The 20,795-nt window shown below is 40.1% G+C and overlaps 1 protein-coding gene across 9 annotated transcripts in view; it reads right to left on the bottom strand.

The window, feature by feature from the left end:
- RARA (retinoic acid receptor alpha) overlaps nucleotides 1-20,795 on the bottom strand; it is a 210,237-nt gene that overhangs the window by 23,285 nt on the left and 166,157 nt on the right. For all 9 annotated transcript variants that reach the window (XM_014073973.2, XM_014073996.2, XM_087713488.1 and 6 more), the window contains one exon: nucleotides 2,206-2,354. In XM_014073973.2, the coding sequence (XP_013929448.2) occupies nucleotides 2,206-2,354 (149 nt within the window). The remainder of the gene's footprint in view (nucleotides 1-2,205; nucleotides 2,355-20,795) is intronic.

Here is a 20,795-nt window from a genome sequence, read left to right as displayed (position 1 = left end):
TTTGTCTCTGTCTCTATGTCTCTTCTCTCTCTCTCAGAAAGCTAAGGCTGGGCCAACCCAGTCAACTCTCCTTGGGGCTCTTCACTACTCCTTTTCTTTCTTCTTGGCAACTTTTTGGAAATCCGGGCTGGCTGAGGAACAAGAGTGAGCCACGGCTTCCCTTCGGGTGACCCTCTTCCTCCTCCCTCCTTCCTTTTCATCTTGTGACCCCACGGCCGGCTGTGGTGGGACCAGGAAGGTGCGCACAAGCAGGGAGACCCTCCTCATGTGAGCGGCCAGCACAGCAAAAGTGTGCAGGGTGGGCGGGTTGACCAGCTGACAAGTGAGCGTCTTTGATGAGGGTGCTCTGGCTTTCTCCAAGCTTACCCCCAGGTGGATGTGCGAGGTTCAGCGGGGCCAGTCCCCTTTTCCCACTGCCCTAAGCTTCTTTACTCATCCAGTGGAGTGGTACCGCCGCTGACTTTCATTGAAAAGCCTCCCAGGGGTGAAAGTCCCCCGAGCAAGTTTTAAAGTTACGGATGGGTGCTGGGGGCCCATCGTCCTTTCCGTCATCCTCTCTTCCTGGATCCCATTCCCAACCCACCAGTCCTCATGTTAGCAAGGCCAGTATCAGTTGCGTCTATGTTGGGCCATGTCTCAGAGCAGGTTGTGCGTTCCCCAAGCAACTGAGGCAAGTTCAGAACCAACAAGGGCTGGAAGAAGCACTAGCAAGAGATGAGGTGACAGAGAATCAGCCCTGCTCGCTTCTCTATCCCCCATCGCCTTATCTTTTCAGGCCAGGTGAGGAGTGATTGGGAGGGGAGAGCAAGGGGCGGCCCTAGTCAGTGGTGGAACCACCCGACAGGGAGCCACAGCAGAGGGCCCAAAGAGCCACATGCAGCTCCAGAGCCATGGGTTGCCAATACCCGTACTAGACCAAATTGGATCTCTAACTGTATGAAAATTGGGCTTCATATATTTGGAGTGTATGTTACCTGCAAAAACAACCCTTCTAACTTGGGAAACACAGATTTCATAGTCAGAACAATGCAAAAAATTAAAGTTTTTAGCAAGAAAAAACTAACAGAGAAGGAAAGAGGAAAAAATATTTCATTATTATTTAAAATTATGTAATAATTTCATTTAAATTTATTTAATTTAATTTAATAATGCTTTCCCTTTGAAACCAAAAGCCCACACATGTACAAATAATTTAAAACCAATTTCTAAAAGTAAGTTTACAATTTTAATCTGATTTTGAAACCAAAAAGTAGTAGAGAAATAGCTTTCATTTTTAACGAAAAGGGGCTCTTGGTGCACCTGACTGGTGCACTTAAAGCAGAAGTCAATTGATATGGAAAGGGAAGGAGGAGGAGATGGTAAACACAGAAGCAGCCAGACTGCTGCTCAGGAACCCAGGGGAATGAATCCCTTAATGAGATTAAGGGACTTGGGGTGGAGAGGAAGAAAACCCTTTCTTTTGTGTCAGAGGCATATAGAGTTCTCTGTTAATGAGCTGGAGGGAAAGATCAGCTGATTGGGCCATGTCTTCCGCCCCAGTCTGATCTCTGACAGCTTAACTCACAAAGTCATGGTGATGGCCTAGTGCAAGTGGGAGCATATGCCTGAACAGGTAATGTCACAGCAGTTCGTCTTTTTTACATACTGGACTGAGGAGTACATTTAAAAATAATAGATAATGTATCATCGAATGGAACAAAGAAGAAGTAAATAACTGGTAGCCTCTATTACAATTCCAATCAGCCCCAACCACCCAAGCAAATGGTTATACATAACGGGAGTTGTATCCTTAGAGCCAACAAAGCACATAACTCAGCATTTCGTAGAGAAGTAGAGTGATTGGGATCTTGGCATTACTCTCAAATCTTCCCAGCTCTGTAAGAAACACAGTTCTGCTCCTCCATATTATTAAAGTCACATGACATGGGTAAAGCCCATGATGACAGTTGCCAGATGATGTTTGGACATTTCATCAAACATTATTGAAGCCCCCTGGAATAGTTGGGAAAGACAAGAGAAAATGGTCCTTCTGGGTCATAGCTGATACTAGAAACTATTCTAACATTTGTGACTTCCTCTAAATCTCAGTGCTTACATTAGGATTCTACATTGCACAATTCTTCTTTGGAACCTGTATATTTAAGTGACCCTTATTCTCTTTAGCTTTCCTGCTGTAGATATGCCTCCATCTATTTTGACTCTCACCTTGCATCCTTCACAGGCGCTAACACCATAGTGGTAGCCGGATGACTTATCCTGACACACAAAGCAGGGTTTGTAGATTCGGGGCAGTGGGGGTGGTGAAGGAGGACTGGGTACAATCTCTTCTGAGCTGGTACTTTGTGTTTCAATGGCTACAGAAAAAGAGAGAGAAAAAACACATGAAAGTACTGGTGAAGTTTCAAACCTATCTGGAACCTATATGTGAGTTACTTAATCAATTCCCTTTGGTTACACTACTTTTGAGCCAAATGTGCATGGCATTGCTTGATTTTCCAGTGCTTGATATGAAATGATGCTGTTAAAAGGATTTGGTTTAATATGTTCTAGGAGAAAAAAAGATGAAAGATTGGTTCACAGAGTTCTATCTCGGTTTCTCATTCACACATACACAGATGTTAATGCTCCTGATGTGGAATGTATTTCTAATCTTTTGCGAAATGGACATAAATGAGGAAGGACTCAGCAAGAACTTATGCTCTTAAAATGCTTGCATACCAGAAATGCTTACTCTACCTTACCATGTCATCGTTTTATTTTTTATTTTTAAAAACTGCAACATTTCTGTTGAAGAATATTGGCATGAATGACAAGAGGATGATACATATATAAAATTATCTACAATAACAAATTGATTGCTGTCTTTGTAATTCAAGTGGACCCCTTGCTCGGACTATGGAGTTTCAGAAAGGAATATAGAAATGGAGAAAGGGAAATGTTCTGCAAAGCCTGGAAAGGTTGACTGATCAAAGACAGTCTCAATATAAACACCAGTTAGCTTCTTGGGACCACCACTTTGTGGCTTTAACAACATCATTTAAGAGTGAACCGTTTCACCATGTCCTGCTGGGGAACGCTTTCCCGTAACTTATATTTTGGTTAGACAGATTTTGCAACCCAAAAGCTTTTAACATAGCAGATACTTCACAAGGAAAATGGAAAAGGAATGCAGTAGCCCAATGAGTAAGAAAAGCCCCAATTCTGTAAACCTGAAGGCCTGAAAGTTTTGAAAGCCGCCTCCAGCATGCTTTCTGCAAGGGAGGGATGGCATCTCTTCAAGATGCAATCTGACATTTTCAGGCCAGTGAAATAAAATCTGGAGTTAAGCCAGCCATAACCAGTCCCAGGTGCATTAAATCTTGGTGTTGCAGCTTAAGGTGGTGGAGGAAAGAAGAAGGGAAGGAAGGCAAGCAGCACAGCAATAATTAGGCTTCCTGGAGTTGAAAGCAAAAAGAGTTGGATTTAAGTGAGGAATGATAAAACCATAATTTTAAAAAGTGTCCCAGAGCACACACAGAGTGCTTTTTCCTTTCAGCAAAACAATAACTAATTCCATCTTCTTGTTCATTTTACTTTCCACTAAGTAATATACAGTATAAAATAGGGAATCATCTATCCATCAAAGGACAAGAAAGGGACAAAAAAGAAATTCAAGTTATGCCATAACAAAAAAAATAATGTTAGTCATACATAGAAATAATTAATGGCAAGCAGGCTTAAACAGTTTTTTGATGCCTCTAGTTAATAATTTCTAGAGAAAAATGGATAAATAGCTTAAGAATTAACAATGGTTTCATTTAACCGGAATAACAAGAGTGGGAAGCTGGCAACTAACTCAGCTTGTAAAATAAAATGTTGTCTTATTGAGTAACATGGGGAATGGAATGCCAGGATTCTGAAAGGCTAGTCTTCAAAAGTAGACAAGGAAAGAATTCCACCCATCAAAATTCCATCAGCATAAAAGCATGCAAACTTCCAAGTTATACAGAACTCATCAGCAGGAAAAATAAAAGAAGCACTTAAAGAAGTAGAGGAAAGGGTGATTGGGGCAAGCCAGATAAAACTGTGGCATTTCTCAGCAAGGAAACTGAAACTAGGTACTCCTGTTTTGGGGTTGCAAGTCCTCTTTATATACGTATTTCAACTTGATGATTCTCTGGAACTCAATCTTGGTCTATGCCTGTCAAGTATCAAACAGGAGCCATAATATTTTTGTTCTGCTTCGGCTGGTAAGCTAGTGTTGCTTTCTGTTCAAGATATTAGCCTGAGATCTGGATTTAGATTCCTATTGGTCAGGAAGCTCGCTAGATGTCATCATTCAGTCTCTCTGCTTAACCAATCTTCAAGGTTGTAGTGAGGATAGCCTGAATTTGTTAGAAGCCAGCCTAATTTGGCATATAAACCTTGGCCATGTTCACGCTGGATCAGTACAGTGAGGGCTGCTTTTGAATTACATTTGGAAAAGACAACCGATGCAAAATGCTGCTGCCTGGGTGGTATTGGAGATCTGTTACATGGAATATATTGCTCTACATTTTTGAATTTGGACTGCTTTGCAGTTTGTTTCCAATTCGAAAAAAACAAAACCTTTTTCATTTTTAAAATCATGACAAGTTGGGGCCAGTCCATCTGAAGGATGGCTGATTTCCCTACAATGCTGCTATCATGCGGAGATCATTGGCAGGCCTTCCATGGTATAATGGGTGAAGGCCTTTTCCTCTGAATGTTTACCCTTAAAAATTACCAAGGTAATTTTTAGTCTTTTCTTCCATCTAAGAGGGTGAACTACACTCTTCCATTAGGTTTCTATACCAAATTGAATGTTGGCATAGCCTCAGTTATTTTATTTAAGCATTTTGTCATAAAAAAGATTAAAAAGTAGCATCACTTTATTACTGTGTAACAACACATTTGGTTTAAAATTAATAATTTATCATTTTCACTAATTTTCATGTCTTTGTGTTGTTTAGCAGAACCCTAACGCAATACTTAAGATGGCACAAAAGATAAGAGTGTAATGTTATTGTATGTGGTTATATATCTTATCTAGAACCTATCTGCACCACATATCAATACCACATGGACACTTCTAAGGAAAATTCTATCCAATGACATCTCATATGGAAACCAACCTCTAAACTTCCAGCAGGCTGTCCTCTAGCCCCATGAAATTCATTAATCTTCCTGACACTCACATACATAAATAGGTTCATTGATATACCTTCCACTCTGGCATAGCCTATTTCAAAAGATTTGATTCCCATGACTCCTGGTTGAAGAAATAGCTCTGATTCCAGGCACAAATAAGACAGGGAGATAAGATTTGCTTTCCTTCACAATCTGGGGAAAGGTGATTTTAAGGTTGGAGATGGCAAAAAGATTGAGTAACTTGGAGGCTGCACTGAAAAGCTGCAAGGGAAGAAGTCACATGAATCCTGGCAAACCATAATGGCTGCTCCAGACTTGCATGTGCACTGGGCAACAATAACAAAAAAAGCATAGCCCGCACATATGTGAAGTGTTTGCTGTTCCCCCAGACATGAAAAGGTTAAGGCATTTGGCTGCACATCCACAGCTCCTTTCCTGTAGGATGTCTGCCGATGTTTTTCTTCAAGTTATAGTCCGGAGTAAACCAGTCAGACAGGATATTAAAAAGCTTGGCCCCACTCAGGGAGAACAGGCCTTCAGATGGGAAAGGCCTCCAGGCCAGTCCCCCAAGGATGGCTTTGATTACCTCCTTTTTAGCCAAAAAAACAAGCAATCTCCTACACGTACATACGTACATGTGCGCATACACACACATACACAATTCGCAGGGAAAGGAGCCAGGATGTGAGCCCAGCAAACAAAAGAGCTGGCACATGCCAGGAGATTAGACATGAAAGGGGATGCATTGAATGGGGCCTCTACTCAGGAAGAGGCTCACAGCTGGGGAATGCACCCTGAGGATTTCCACCAACTCACAGCCCATAACATCCCCACCCTGACAGTGCAAAACACAAGGTTTCTCTGGACTAATCCCTCCCTCTGTTAACACACAGAGGCGTGGCCCAGAGCCAACTGCAAGGGAGACTAGAGGCACACAGCTGTGCCACAGAAAAGCAATAAGGCAGATAGCTGTACAAATGAGGGTTGGTTTCCATTCCTAATTCTGGGCAGGATAACAATGGTCAACTAGGAGAAGAAGCTAGAAGACTTGACTGATCTGGACTCCCAAAACTATGACAACGAGTTAATTATAAGGTAAAAAGGTACACTGCAGATGATCAGAGGAACTCTTTCGTGTTATCAGAAATTCATTGCATAACTGTGGAACTCAAAGTAAATATTAGCTATGCAGTCACACAAGAAGACACCACTGCTTTGAAGAGTTTCAGACACATATTAAGTTGAAGGATCTCTGGGAATTAAATCAGAAATGCTGCACAGCCTTACATTTTGGAGGATTCCAAAATGTGATTATTTCCTTCAACCAATATGGCATAATCTAAGAAATATTTTATTATATAATTCTGCTGAGTAAATTTATTAAAGAGTTTCTTCTTTAGTTCTTACAGGAAAACAACTAAAGTCTGGGTGAGGAAAATTAAGGCTCTTATGTTAAGACAGTACTGTGGCCTTCTGGAATGGGAAAACATGGATATTTGGGAAGCTGAGCCTTTGGTTTTGATTTTGAAAATAATTCAATCTAGAAAATAACCATGGAAGAAAATGACAAAGATTCAATAAGTAAATATTTCAGACTCCTATCTTTATCCTTATTTATACCTCTCAATCTATTGAAAGATGGATTTGCACTGGCCATGGTAGATGCGTAGATGCTCTCTTTAAGTGCCGTAAAATACCATCGTGGAATTGTGACTGTGGGGCAGAAAAACAAACCATTCAACATATAGTGTCAGATTGCCAAAATAGAGTAATATAGCAGAGACTTTGCTGATTTCCTGGCTGTGATAAATGAAGCAAAAACTATACCTGTAATCTAGACATACGTTTATAATATTTTAGATTTCATACTTTGAATGTCTGTCTCCTGTATTTTTATCAAAATGTGATGTGAATGTGACATATGACAAATAAATAAATCTTAATCCAGACACAGCTCTCTTTCTCTTTGAAGAACAACCCAAATGTCTTGAAGTACAAGAACATATTCTGATTCAAAACTTGACTGAAGATTCCTTTTCTGCTAAGAGTTGCCATACAACAGGGAGTTAATAGTGGGCAGAATAGGTGGGAACATGTAGATTTTCTGATTCTGCAATTATCTTTCCTCCCTTTTCCCCATTCCTTGTCATCTGTGTAAAATAAAATTATTCGAGCGTCACAGACTTTTCATCACTGTCCTGAAGTTTAATGAGATATAGAACATAATCAATGCATTCTGAGGCATTTATGGTCAATAGTCAAGACATTGAGTGTATATAATTCAACGTATTTTAAGTAAGTCACATGTGTCTCACTTCACTATACCTGAAGAAAAAAAACAAATTTGTGGATTTATATCTTCCTCTACTTGTCTGCTTCTCTTTCTCTCTCTCTCTTAAATGTTCTAGATCTCGAGATATTCTCTTGCATGCACACAGACATCAAATGCCATACCTCATTTCCTTTTTAATGTCTGCCATTTCTTGTTTCTTTCTAATATTTGCCACACACATCAAAATTTTATAAACTTGATGTCACTAAATTAAACATAAAACAATGGATAGTGTACATTTATTTCTCAATTACAAGCTTCTTCAGCTGATTTAGAGGACATGAACTTGGAGGCAGCCAGTGCAGACTATGCTTCCTATTAACATAATATGTTCTGAAGCATTGTTTATTAAAGCTTTTTCTCTCAGGATCCCTACCCAATTTTAAACATGATGGAGGACTCCAAAAGAGCTTTTGTTTATCTGGGTTATACTTATTGATATTTATACTATAATAGAAATTAAAATGGATGCATTCATTGACACTACCATTTGTTGCAATTGTTTGATGGGATTTTAATATAGTATTATTTTTCAATATAAGCTAGCAAATGATTTAGAAGATCAGGGATCACTAGGGGTCCGGAGACCATACTTGAAAAACCACTGTTCCAAAGGTTAGTTCTAGCTCCACCAATCAACTTGGGGAAAAATAAGCATTTCCCGAAATTTTCTTTCCCCCTGAGCTTATCAATCTTAGTATCATACCAAAAGCAATCTTGCAAAAGTTCCAACATCAACAATAAAGTTCTAATTTATTACCATTTTCTGGAGTCAATATTTCCAAGTAAAATCAGTCCTTTTTTAAAAAAAAAATATTTCAATGTGTTTTGCCTCAGATTTTAAGGAATGGTAACTACCCAATCTACCTAACTTGGTATCTTAATTCTTCAAAATGGGGTAGTTGCCAAAAAGAAAAAGCTATTCAGCACCTTACACATAGGCCTAGCGCTAGAAAAGGAAATGTATAATTCAGAATGGATTGTTTCCAGCACCCCCGCTGTTGTAGACAAAGACAAAAGGCAAAGCTAGTAGCTGGAACAACGAGTGACTGTTCCCCTGGCCAAGAAAATGATTGTTGGGTTACCCAATTATGCCCACAGAGGAGCAAATTAACTGTTCCCTGACATGCCCTTACTGGGTCGATGCCCACCTCCTACCCAAAAGCAGAAAACAGAGTTTGCTTTCTTTGACAAAAACTGCAGGTGGGGGAAGAAGAGAAGTCCATGTTTCTGGATTTTGCAGAGGAGGAGACAGGAGCATCATGCTTCCCATTCTATTCTCACACTCATCCTTTTAAGTCACAGAATTTGAGGAGGGGAAAATTATTCCAAGGAAAGTTTTCATGTTCCTCTATTTTCATTGTAAAATAGGAAATGTTTCCAATGTATATCTGTAGAATTACATTTTAAAGTGTGAATTCTTCAGCCCTTGTGGAACAAACTTGTGCAAAGTGCACTCATCTTGGATTGTCAGTCCATCTTCTCTCTTTAGCCACATCCATTCAGCAGCATGTGCCACTAATCCTATGAAGTTACTTAAAGTAGTGGATATGAATAAATAAAAAGAGGACTCCAGACCACATATGCATATCCCTTATCTTTGAAGACCGATTCCACAGACTTACACCTAAAAACCAAGCTTTACTTCTAGAACATAAGGCAGGTTTAGCATTATCTCACATCACTTGATAAATTTGGAGAACACTCTATAAAAAGCAGTTTAAAAACACAATCCAAAACTCTTTTGAACTTCTTAAAGCTGTTTTATTTTTGATAACATTTGAGTTTATTCTCCATACCTTGTCCATTTAATTTCAATAAATGTGATGGAGAATGGAAGGGGGGAGGGAGATTTCAGAAAAGTTCAGTCATTCTGCTAAAAGAAAATTCTTAAGAAAATAACCAAAAAGGTGTGTGGACAAGATTGATTTCCATTTGGGAGGAAAATGTCGGCAGTGCCTTTTGATAATCCAGCTAAACCAAAAGTCAAATGAGAGAATATCTGAGAGTGTTTCACATGGACAACAGTTACTGCAAATGACATTATAGAATTAATAGTCCACTTTTCCCTCTCACAAATTTTGTTTAACAAAGGACACTGGAAAGCACTGGAAAATTAGAAATGGAAAACCTTGTGTAGTAAATGTATGCATTATCAACTTTGGTATTCCAGAAAACAGAGCCACTTAGAAGATTCCTTAAGTATCTAATGTTTCATGCCTTAACTCTGCTTTTCAGTACTATGCAGAAAAGTGGCAAAGTTTTGTCAATTATAAAATGCAGGATGAAGAATTTTCCCAGGAGCACCTGTTCTGTTAACTGAGAAACAAAGCATAGGAGCTAATATACATATAGAATAAGACATTATCTTAGGCTAGTAGATTTTATAGATTAATAATATATTCTGTGGTAAAGTTCACTCTGATTATCTTGACCAGGATGCCTAACAGATGATATTATTAGATTGTCACAGTATTGTGAGTAAGATGAAAACATTTTTCTATCTGTACCCTGTACCAATAAAGTGAAGGAATAACACTTCCTGACAAATTCACTGAGGAAGATGGAGTTCATTTCCAAAGCTACTTGGAAACCAATAGTAGGAGAGGTATTAAAAACAGCAGTTGACAAAAAGTGCAGACTAGGAGGTACACCAAAGCAGGCGGCTGGTGCGACTGATAGTCACTGCATGACAAAGGGGAAAAAAGAAGGGATTCTAGCAGAGAGTTGATAGGATGAATTCAAACGGTGAATTATCTCCCTCATCCAGAAATGTCTGAGGAACGCCCAGCTTATCTCCTACATATGCAGTGTTGGAACCTTCAAAACAAAGAACATTAAGATGTAAACTATGATTTAATTCTCTGCACATAATTTATGTATGGATAACTAAGGAAAATTAGGTTTAAAACATTCTTAGAGAAATCTCTTTGAAGATCTATGGAATATTTTATATTGAGTTGGATTGCATCAGTGTCTGAGTGTAAAAGTTTACTGTGAGCATAGGACGTGTGCCTGGGAGGATCTGATGGGGCATAAGAGAGCCCAGTGACTGATCAATCCCTCAGTGGACAGTACACATGCACCGTTTGCATTTGGTCACTGTAGGAAAGAGAGGCTTGTACAGGCCTCCCACATCGAAGGCCAAGCTCTTGACAGAGAAGGGTGGACAGGATGAAATGGGAAGTGGGAAAAGATCAGCTTCACCTTCCTAGAAATGATCTTGTGTGGAGATTTTCCACAAGTAAGGAAGGAGAAAATAGAATCCTACTGTGCCTCTTGGGAATTTCTCCATCCATGAAGAATGTATCAATGGGGAACAGAATAGAGTGCAGTACATTTATCACATATTAAATGTCAATACCTCCCTAAAAGACATTTGCTCTGAAAATTTATCACCAGCTTTTTGTTTATTACCTTTGCAAGAATATGCTTTATATGAGATTAGATTATTATCCATTATTATCTGGAAGTAGTAAATTAAAAACTACTCTTTTCCCTATTCAGCTTCTTTCAAACAAAGCAGCTAAAAATCTCTTGTGACCAAAACAAACACATTCTTTCAGGGGCATGACAACGACTAATATTTGTAGCCAATGGATGGCAACATTATTATACTGAGTTTGGAAGAATAATATTATCAAAGAAAAATAAATAAATATGCTTTTAAATTAAATTTTGAATATTCTCTTGTTTTCAATCACTGCCTTAATTATAAAATATAAATAAATAGCAAACATTTCAGTAGAACATGAGAGAGAACAGAGATTAAAAGCAAGTTGCCAAAAAACCTAAAAGTAAATATCCAAGCAATTTGCTTTAGGACAATTGGACTACTTTTTCAGAGATAAAAATCAAACCTAAATAACATGAAGATTTATTATGGTCTGAGTTGAATGAAGGCTTTTAATAAGTATTTCAGATTGCAAAGATATGTATAGCCAAAAAAGTGAGCAATAAACAACTTAAATTATGAGCATATCCAGAATTTGACTTCCCCAGTAGATGCATAATAAGATCATTCAAATACACACTTAAGTATAAGCTCATAAAATATATCACCACAAAAGTGACTAAAAGACATCAAAAGGACACACCCAAAATATAAAATATATGTAATGAATCACAGGTGAGCCAAAGCCACAACTAGGCACAGTACTAAAACTAGCAAAAATACGTACACTAGGCTAGACTGCACTGGATTAGTACTAAATCCAAATTCACTGTGCTCAGTGGATAACGTTGTATCAATGTTTACTGCTCAGCATAACCTACCTATTTTATCCTACTTCAAAAACTTCTTGAAGGTAATAATAAAATTAATATAGTGTTCTTTTTTATATAAAACAAACTTGTATTTAAGAAACTAAATAAAAACGCGAATTTGTTAAGTTGTTTGGGGACTGGGAGAAGTAGAGAATGTGAAGTGGCCCTAATCACTCTTACTAAGATTGTCTGCCAAGCTTCTCTTGAGCAGGAACATAATAAGAGATCAGAGACTGCATGGAATTTTAGCAACGAGATATATTTAAAAGTTGACAACTACTTCTAACTTGTACTGAAATTACTTCCAGTTTGAGGTTCCAGACGGAGCTTGGGGTTATTCCTGATACCCTCGCCCACAGTTCGGCGGAGACTCTGGCTGCCGCCTGGTACTCGGCGGCGTCGGAGTCTCTCGACCGGATTGCGCCACTACGGCCCCTCCGGGTCAGTGGATCCCGGAGAGCTCCCTGGTTTACCGAGGAACTCCGGGAGAAGAAACGCCGGAGGAGATGCCTAGAGCACCAGTGGAGGTCCGATAGGTCCGAGGTAAACCGAGCACTCTTAACTACCTGCACCAAGGACTATGTCCGAGCATTAAGAACTGCAAAAAGATCATATATTTCTTCCTTGGTTGCGTCCGCCGAGTCACGCCCAGCCGCCCTGTTCAGGATAACCCGCTCCCTCCTTAATAGGAGGGATGCGGGAGACCCCTTGCAGGGTAGGGCTGAGGATTATGCTCAATTCTTGGCGGACAAAGTAGCTCGGTTGCGATCGGACTTGGACTCCACCGCAGTAGATCCAGCTGAGACACAGGAGGATCATTTGCCACATCAGTTCTGGGTTGAGTTCCAGGAAGTTGCCTCTGGGGATGTGGACAAGGCCATCCGAGCCGTAAGTGCCTCCACTTGTATTCTGGACCCGTGTCCCTCCTGGCTGGTGGCTAACAGCAGGGAGGTGACACATGGCTGGATCCAGGCGGTTGTCACCGCCTCTCTTCGGGAGGGGCACTTCCCCGCCGTACTCAAAACGGCGGTGGTGAGACCCCTCCTAAAGAAACCATCGTTAGATCCAGCCATCTTAAACAACTTTCGTCCTGTCTCCAACCTTCCCTTTATCGGGAAGGTTGTTGAGAAAGTGGTGGCCTTTCAGCTTCGACGGGCCTTGGAGGAAGCTAGCTATCTTGACCCCTTCCAGTCCGGCTTCAGACCTGGTTACAGCACAGAAACCGCTTTGGTCGCATTGACCGATGATCTCTGGAGGGCCAGAGATGGAGGCTATGCGTCCATCCTGGTTCTCCTTGACCTCTCAGCGGCTTTCGATACCATCGACCATGGTATCCTTCTGCGACGACTGCGGGAGGTGGGAGTGGGAGGCACTGTTTTGCGGTGGTTCTCCTCTTACCTCTCGGACAGGTCGCAGTCGGTGTTAGTGGGGGGGCAGAGATCGTCCCTGAGGCCCCTAACATGTGGAGTACCTCAGGGTTCGGTCCTATCCCCCCTACTATTTAACATATACATGAAACCGCTGGGCGAGATCATTCGGAGGCACGGGATAAAATACCATCAATATGCGGACGATACACAATTGTATCTGTCCGCCCCGTGCCAACTCAATGAAGCGGTGGACGTGATGAACCGGGGTCTGGAGGCCGTTAAGGACTGGATGAGTGCTAACAAACTGGTGCTCAACCCGGATAAGACCGAGTGGCTGTTGTGTTTCCCCCCCAATAATTTGGCTAATACACCAACGCTTAGGCTGGGGGGTCAAATTTTATACCCCTCAGATAGGGTCCGCAACTTAGGAGTCCTCCTGGATCCACAGCTGACTTTTGACCACCAGCTGTCAGCTGTGACCAGGGGGGCATTTGCCCAGGTTCGCCTGGTCCGCCAGTTGCGGCCCTACCTAGATCGGGGGGCCCTCACAACAGTCACTCGAGCCCTTGTGATCTCTAGACTGGAATACTGCAATGGGCTCTACATGGGGTTGCCCCTGAAGTGCATCCGGCGACTACAGCTAGTCCAAAATGCAGCCGCGCGAGTGATAGTGGGCGCACCTCGGTTCGCCCACGTTACACCTGTCCTCCGCGAGCTGCACTGGCTGCCTGTTGGTCTCCGGGTGCGCTTCAGGATAATGATGACCATCTTTAAAGCACTCCATGGTAGTGGATCTAGGTACTTGAGAGACCGCCTTCTGCCGATTACCTCCCTAAATCGACCAATCAGATCGCACAGACTGGGCCTCCTCCGAATTCCATCTGCCAGTCAATGTCGACTGGCGACCACACGGAGGAGAGCCTTTTCTGTTGCTGCCCCGACCCTATGGAACGAGCTCCCCATGGAGATCCGCACCCTCACCACGACCCAGACCTTCCGCGCAGCCCTCAAGATCTGGCTCTCCCAGCAGGCCTGGGGATAGGCTTCCAATTACCCGCCCGAGTGTTTGATTGCTGAATGAAAGCTGTGTTTTATTATTTTTCTTTTGTTCACAAAGTGTTTGTTTTGACCTTGCACTTCCCCTCCCCTGTGGTTGTAAGCCGCCCTGAGTCCCCTCAGGGAAAAGGGCGGCATATAAATCCCAATAAACCAACAAACCAAACCAACTTCCTAGGGGTAACACCCCCCCACACACAAAACTTTGTATTAAGCAAGGCTACATCAATAAATTTATGTAATATTATTTGACAATAGGAAAAATTGTTTTGCCATTGCCATCTTCAGAGGTGGTTGTTTTTTGTAAAAAAAAGTCTAGCCTACAGACTTGGGATTTCTTAGTTGTCTACTATTCAAGTCTGCTTAGGTTTTATGAGATCAGCCCAGTGATGGGTTCCGGATCCCACTGCAACCAGTACAGTGCAACGGAGCTGGGCGTCCACCTCGGCCATGCATGCTGCACACCCACTACCCTGCAACGCTCCAGCTGCTCGGTGGAGGTTGCACAGGCGCCATACACTGCACACATGTGCGCAAATGGCCCACTTGGCTTAAATCAGGTAAGGAACGCGGGTGGGTGGGTGGGCCCTCCAAAACATCGTTCTGATACAGTGGCCACTGCTCCCAGCTGTCATTGGTACATCCGTATTGGGGCATACCATCCGGAGCCCACCATTGCATCAGCCATAGTTGTCTCATTGCAAATGGCAAGCAAAAACATCCCAGTAGAATGGAACAGCAAATCATGCTTTTACCTTCTAGGAGGATGCTATTAGTGGGCAGGAAACAACCCTATTATTAAGATCACTGGAGGCTGTTGATAATAGATCATTATTTGCTCACTGTTCTTAATGTGTATCTTGCCCAGGTTTCCTGGGGTCAGAAGGATAGTAGAATTCAAGCCACACATCTCTCCTTAAAGATTCAATCTGTTAAAAGAGCAGGTTGTTTGAGGAGAGATGCGTGCAGGTAGTTCTTCATTTACAATCATTCATTTACCGACCATTCAAAGTTACAATGGCAAGGAAAAAGAGCAACTTACAACCACTCTTTACACTTACAACCATTGCAGCATCCCCATGCTCACTTGACTGAGATTCAGGTACTCTGCAACCGGCTGTATTTACGAGGGTTGCGGTGTCCCTGGATCTAGTTATCATCATTTGCAACCTTCCTAGCCAGCTGAAAAGGAAAGTCAATGGGGGGGGGGGGAGTCAGATTCATATAATGACTCCATTTTAACTGCAGCAAAAGAGGCTGTAAAATCGGGCACAACTCCTTGCTTAACAATGGAAATTCTGGTCCAATTGTGGCAATAAGTGAAGGACTATCTGTATTAGACAGAATTGGAACACTTCCACATTTCCAGATTTGTGTTTCTACTATGTTGTCTGTGTTTTCCTGCTGAACATATTTATTTGTAGCTCAGTTATGTAGTCTAAATCATTAAAAAGGTTGAATTTTCCCATTATCAGGAAGAGATCAGAGTTTATGAGCAAAGACCCTTTTTTTTTTCCCAAAGGCAGAAACTTTTGGTTGACTTAGTCTTCTAAGTTGTGAGCTGCAGGTGAAGTAGCATTATTTACAGGTCTTTAAAAGGGAAAGATGACTTAATGGCTTTATAGGTTCCATTTCATAGCACCAGTTGGGTGTTTTTTTTTATTTATTTGGCAACAATTAGTCTTACGGACTTCATTTTAAATACAACTGGAAGTGCTTTCATCTGTTTCGAGAGTGCAGAGCCTTGCAGCTGTTCCATCTTTACGAATAAAACAAAAAGATAGAAATAGATAGGGTGCTAACTTCCCCACGCCCCACCTTTCTTTTTGAGAAGGGAGTGATGGCTGTAAAGAATCGGATTGCATCCTGTGTTTTGTTTGAATAATTGTTGCATGGATTGAGACTGCTACAAGTTTCTTTTCTTTCCATTTTGTCTAGAATAATGGGAGTGGTGGGATTTTTTTTTTATTGCTGCAAAACTTCTCCCACATCCCAGTATAGGGAACATTCAGCTTCCTGTCCTGGTGATGACTATAGTTATTGTTTAGAATGTCTGTCCCTCATGATAAGGTATCTCACCCTATCCTCTATATAGTTATAACACACAAGCAGAATTACAGCTACTGAGGGGGGGAAAAAACCTAACTGCAAAATAGCCAACACACTCTTTTTTCACCACCATGGAAAGCAATTTGTTTTTAAATGTAATAAACGAATGGTGAATTGGCAGCTTCACAATTTTCTAGCAACCAGATACCTAAACGGAAGTGGACAACTATGGCCCTGGGAATATGCATTAAGATGTGCACCTCTATTGAATCTAGAGCAACTTTTCAGCCAGCAACACATGTGGACCAATCAATATATTCTGAAAACCTGGTTTGGGGGAGTGTAGCATTTGGAATGTATGTTAGATTTTTTTCATGAGCCCCTTCTTTTTCCTCCAAAATCTTCAGTAGCGTAGAATAGGGCACTAACTGAATGATGGTTTTCATACTTTTCAGCTGTAAAAAAGCATTGATTAATAATGAAAATAACTTCATAGCTAACTGATAAAGTCTTTAAAGGGACTGAAAATTAAAAGTAATCGCATGTGTATGTGCATGCACATGAGTTTAAAGACAGTGGGATAGAACCTATATATCTCTGAAGGCATACCGAAGAATATACCCATCAAAGATAAGCACCCAAATTTTCTTTGTTCATATGATTCCCCCAAAGTATCTTTTACATCCCTTTAAAAAAGAGATTCTGCTATAGAATGAAAATAGCAAGACAGATGGACTACTAGTAAAGCTAAAGGTTTCCTCTGTCCAGTCATGCCTGATTTTATGTTTTTTAGCTGAGGGGGTGAGCATTATCCAAACACACTTCTGTGGTCATGTGACCAGTGTTGCATAGAACACTGTTATCTTCCCACCAAAGAGATACCTATTTATTTACTCATATTTGCATGCTTCCGAACTGCTAGGTGGGCAGAAGGTGAGACAAGTAACAGGAGCTCTCCCCATTGCATGACAGCTTTCCAGTTGACAAGTTCAGCATCTTTAAACACTGAGCCAATGTGCGTGTCCCCCCCCCCCCGATTAGGGGTTTTACACTGGTGGCCGGGCGGGCAGGATGCATCACATGCAGGCCACACCCACCTCAGCTCAACAAAGGCAAAAATACCATGACTTGATCAAGTTTGACAACCATGCTCTAGATGGACAGCTATCTGACTCAATATTATAAGCTGGATTCTGGACCAACTGACTGGTGGAAAGTAATACCAGCATTACTTTCAAAGCATTAAAAAAATTGAATTAAAGACAAAGTCATCTCTTTTCTCATCCTACTCCACAATTTCACTACTTTCCTTGAATTAGGAGAACAAGCCCTGATTTTGAAATAACCAAGCCCGGATCAAAATTGTTTGGGGACTTATTCTCCCTCCCACTCTGTCTTTTCCAGAACGATTACTAAGAGGCGATAAAAAGAATTTTTACTTTTGTGTTCATAGAGCATACCTTTATTTGACCAAATGAGTCAACTAATATTATTCCCTGGGGTTGTTTAATTTCTAGTTTACAAATGAATGACTTAGAAAGTTAAGGGGATAAAAGGAAGCGGGGAAGAAAATTTTTCTTAGTTGGGAAATAAGTATTTGAAAGTTGCTGGCTTTTAGAATTGTTTTATCAGAAGATGAAGGAGCCTTTCTCTTATTTAGAAGTTTCAACTTAATTATGCTACGGTTGCTACTAAGTGCTATTCTTGAGCACACTAAAATCTGATGGAGGAAAATAGGAGCATCTGGAGTTCAAAATACAATCAGAGCTTTGCTAAGTGAACCAACTGATTCCTTGAGGTCTGGATGATTCTGCTCTGCTATCTAAAAGAGCTAAAAAATATAAAAAGAGGAAGTGGGTGGCATGTTAATCAATTGCTAATACATTAAAATATGTTTTTCTTCTGCCTCTTTACAAATCAGTCAAACAAATTATTCTTGGGTATTTTTGTATTTACCAGATTATTAGATTAGTTAGAAATTGTGAGACAACTATAAAACAGTCAAGAGTAACCTCTGGTACCTCTCTGTGCTATATTACCACTTTTGCAATTTTTAGTCAGCACTTGAAAAGTCAGCATTTTAATCAATGAAAACTACTCATAATTAAGATAATGGAAAACCCTAATCCCTAACTTCAAAGACTGGCACCAAAGAACTAAGAAGGATCAACAAGGTCATCTGACACAACTAGAGGCAGGTTGGGTAAATTCAGAGATGACTAAGAATTCCACTCATAGTGCTCTTCATTGTGGTCCCTGTGATTCATATACATAGCTGAGTAACAAGCTTCATTACTAAGTGACCTATCTAGTAATAAGATGATCAAAGGAGGGGGGAGGGTACTACTGTTGCTGCATCCTTCTGAGAATTGGGACAGTGTGAAAGAAAAATGTGAACCCATAGAACTGCCTGGAATTAGTTCAGTGAAAAGACTTGCAGTTGAACAATACAGAAGTTGCTGCTGCTTTTTCATGGAGTACATGCATACCTGAAGAGTGCACTATTGTTTCACCTCATAATGAATTTTGATAATTGTCACTGTTTGACTGGACAAATATTTGAAAAAGCAATCCTTTAGATGGACCATAGAAAATCAAAATAAGTGAAGTTGTCTTTGGAATTATGCTGTTTGGTACCCAAAGAAAATCAACAATTTCTGGACATCAAGATGATAGAGTGATGACAATCTTTCCATTAACATCAAATAACTGAATAAAAAGCAGGTAACATAATCACCTGGTTTAAATGGAATGCAGAAATGGATTTTGAAAGACTGAAGAGATTTAAGGGAAAGACTATTTTTATTCCTATGAAGAATAAGGATGGGTGGCTCTTTAGACAAATACATTACACCTTCATTTGAAGGAGCAATGTCATAGCAGATAAAAATGCCATCTTTCATAATAGGAAATGAATAGGAATAGTAGACATCAATTTGACATTCATGGTGGCAAAATAAGAAGTTCACAAATAGGCAAAATAAAAGTGAAACCAAACCTTTCATGATAAGCTTTACAGAGAGATCAACATCTGCAAAGAATTCTAGCTCACTGCATGTGTTGAAGGACTGAAACTAAAGAAGCAGAAACCATCACACTGAGGCCAGAAAGAATCATGATATAAATAATATAAATGCCTTCCAATTTCACAGAAATGCTAAAAGTTCATGGACATGAAAAGACAGGAGGAAAAAAATTAAAACTTAAATCCTAGGACTGATGCTATCATTACATAAATATTTGTAACTTGACTTCAGTATTCTGCATTAGGCAGATTTCCTACATACTATGTATAACTCATTTTTTATCTTTTACAAAACAATATACCCTGAACCTTTGAACAGGTTAGGCTTCTAATGTTATCTAGTTCATGAATATGAGAAGAGTTTCTGAGGGGTAGAATTCTGAGCACACATAGCCTGAATTCTACTGTAAAAACTCCCACTAATGGATTTCAAGAAACTAATAGTACCTCCTTTACTTTGAATTTGAAAGTAGGTAGGATCAAATTCTCCAAACTGTGAAATAAAAGAAATTGAGGTACAGATGGTACATTGACTCTTGATAGATAAAGAGTAAGTTGGGTTGAAATGATTGAGGAAATAGAAAAAGTTTCAGCAAGTAAAATGCAATGGGAGAATGAGTTGTGACTATAAAAGTCATCACAATGTGACAAGCATACACCTGGTTTCATTTTAATGGTCTTTGAAAAGACTATGGTGCATTTGCATTGCTAAGCTACTATTGTTTAATGATGTAAGGATAAGGGTGGACCAGTATATATCTGTGACTTATTTATGGACTACAATGTTGCTTGACGCAATCTCCTACTTCATACAAAATCCACAAAAGCTCAACATGCTTTCCAGATTATGAAAAATGCAGCTCACTGACATTTTGGGGTGACTATAATGTGGACCAATTTCCTTGGATGCAAATAAAATATGTTCCTTATTCAGACTGGATCAGAAAGTTTACAATGCTATGACATAGTAATATCTAGATCAAAACTTTTCAGACAGAGGGGAAAAAAACAGAATAAAGAAATATTTTAAGATAATTGTGAGTTTAGAGAATGAATATGCTACTGCTATGGTTATTTAAAACGGAATTTATTTATTATTGCATTATATGCATATAAATTGAAACTCCCACCAAGAATTCTGGAAGTTCTGAAATTTCTAAAGAGGCTCTGTTGAGGAACATTAACAAACAAAACTACATCAAACAACATGTAGTAATTGCAGGAAAAAAGTTCTGTTAATCTGATAATAGTTTTCAGGTTACAAAATACATAATCATAGAAAAGCATAATTTCAAATGTTCAGGTGCTACAGCTGTCTTCATTAGATGCATGGAGTAAATCATTATGGGATTAGCTGTATGGAATTATAGCCCTAGACTAAAAGGTTCTCTACAGCTGGTTTAGAAACTTTATCAAAAGTATTTTCCTGAAAGAACTGCAGTAGAAAAACATAAATACTATATTGCGAGAGTTACCTGATGGATAAAACTAATTTGCTCTAGTATCTCATTTCCACAGTAGTGGTCAGCAATTCACCATTATTATATGT

The sequence above is a fragment of the Thamnophis sirtalis genome, unplaced genomic scaffold (genome assembly GCF_051295495.1).
Source record: "Thamnophis sirtalis isolate CommonGarterSnake01/CBP01778 unplaced genomic scaffold, rThaSir2_p1.2 scaffold_4, whole genome shotgun sequence".
NCBI lineage: Eukaryota > Metazoa > Chordata > Lepidosauria > Squamata > Natricidae > Thamnophis > Thamnophis sirtalis.
The sequence above is the reverse complement of the archived record's forward strand: the minus strand, read 5'-3'. Positions and strand labels throughout refer to the sequence as shown.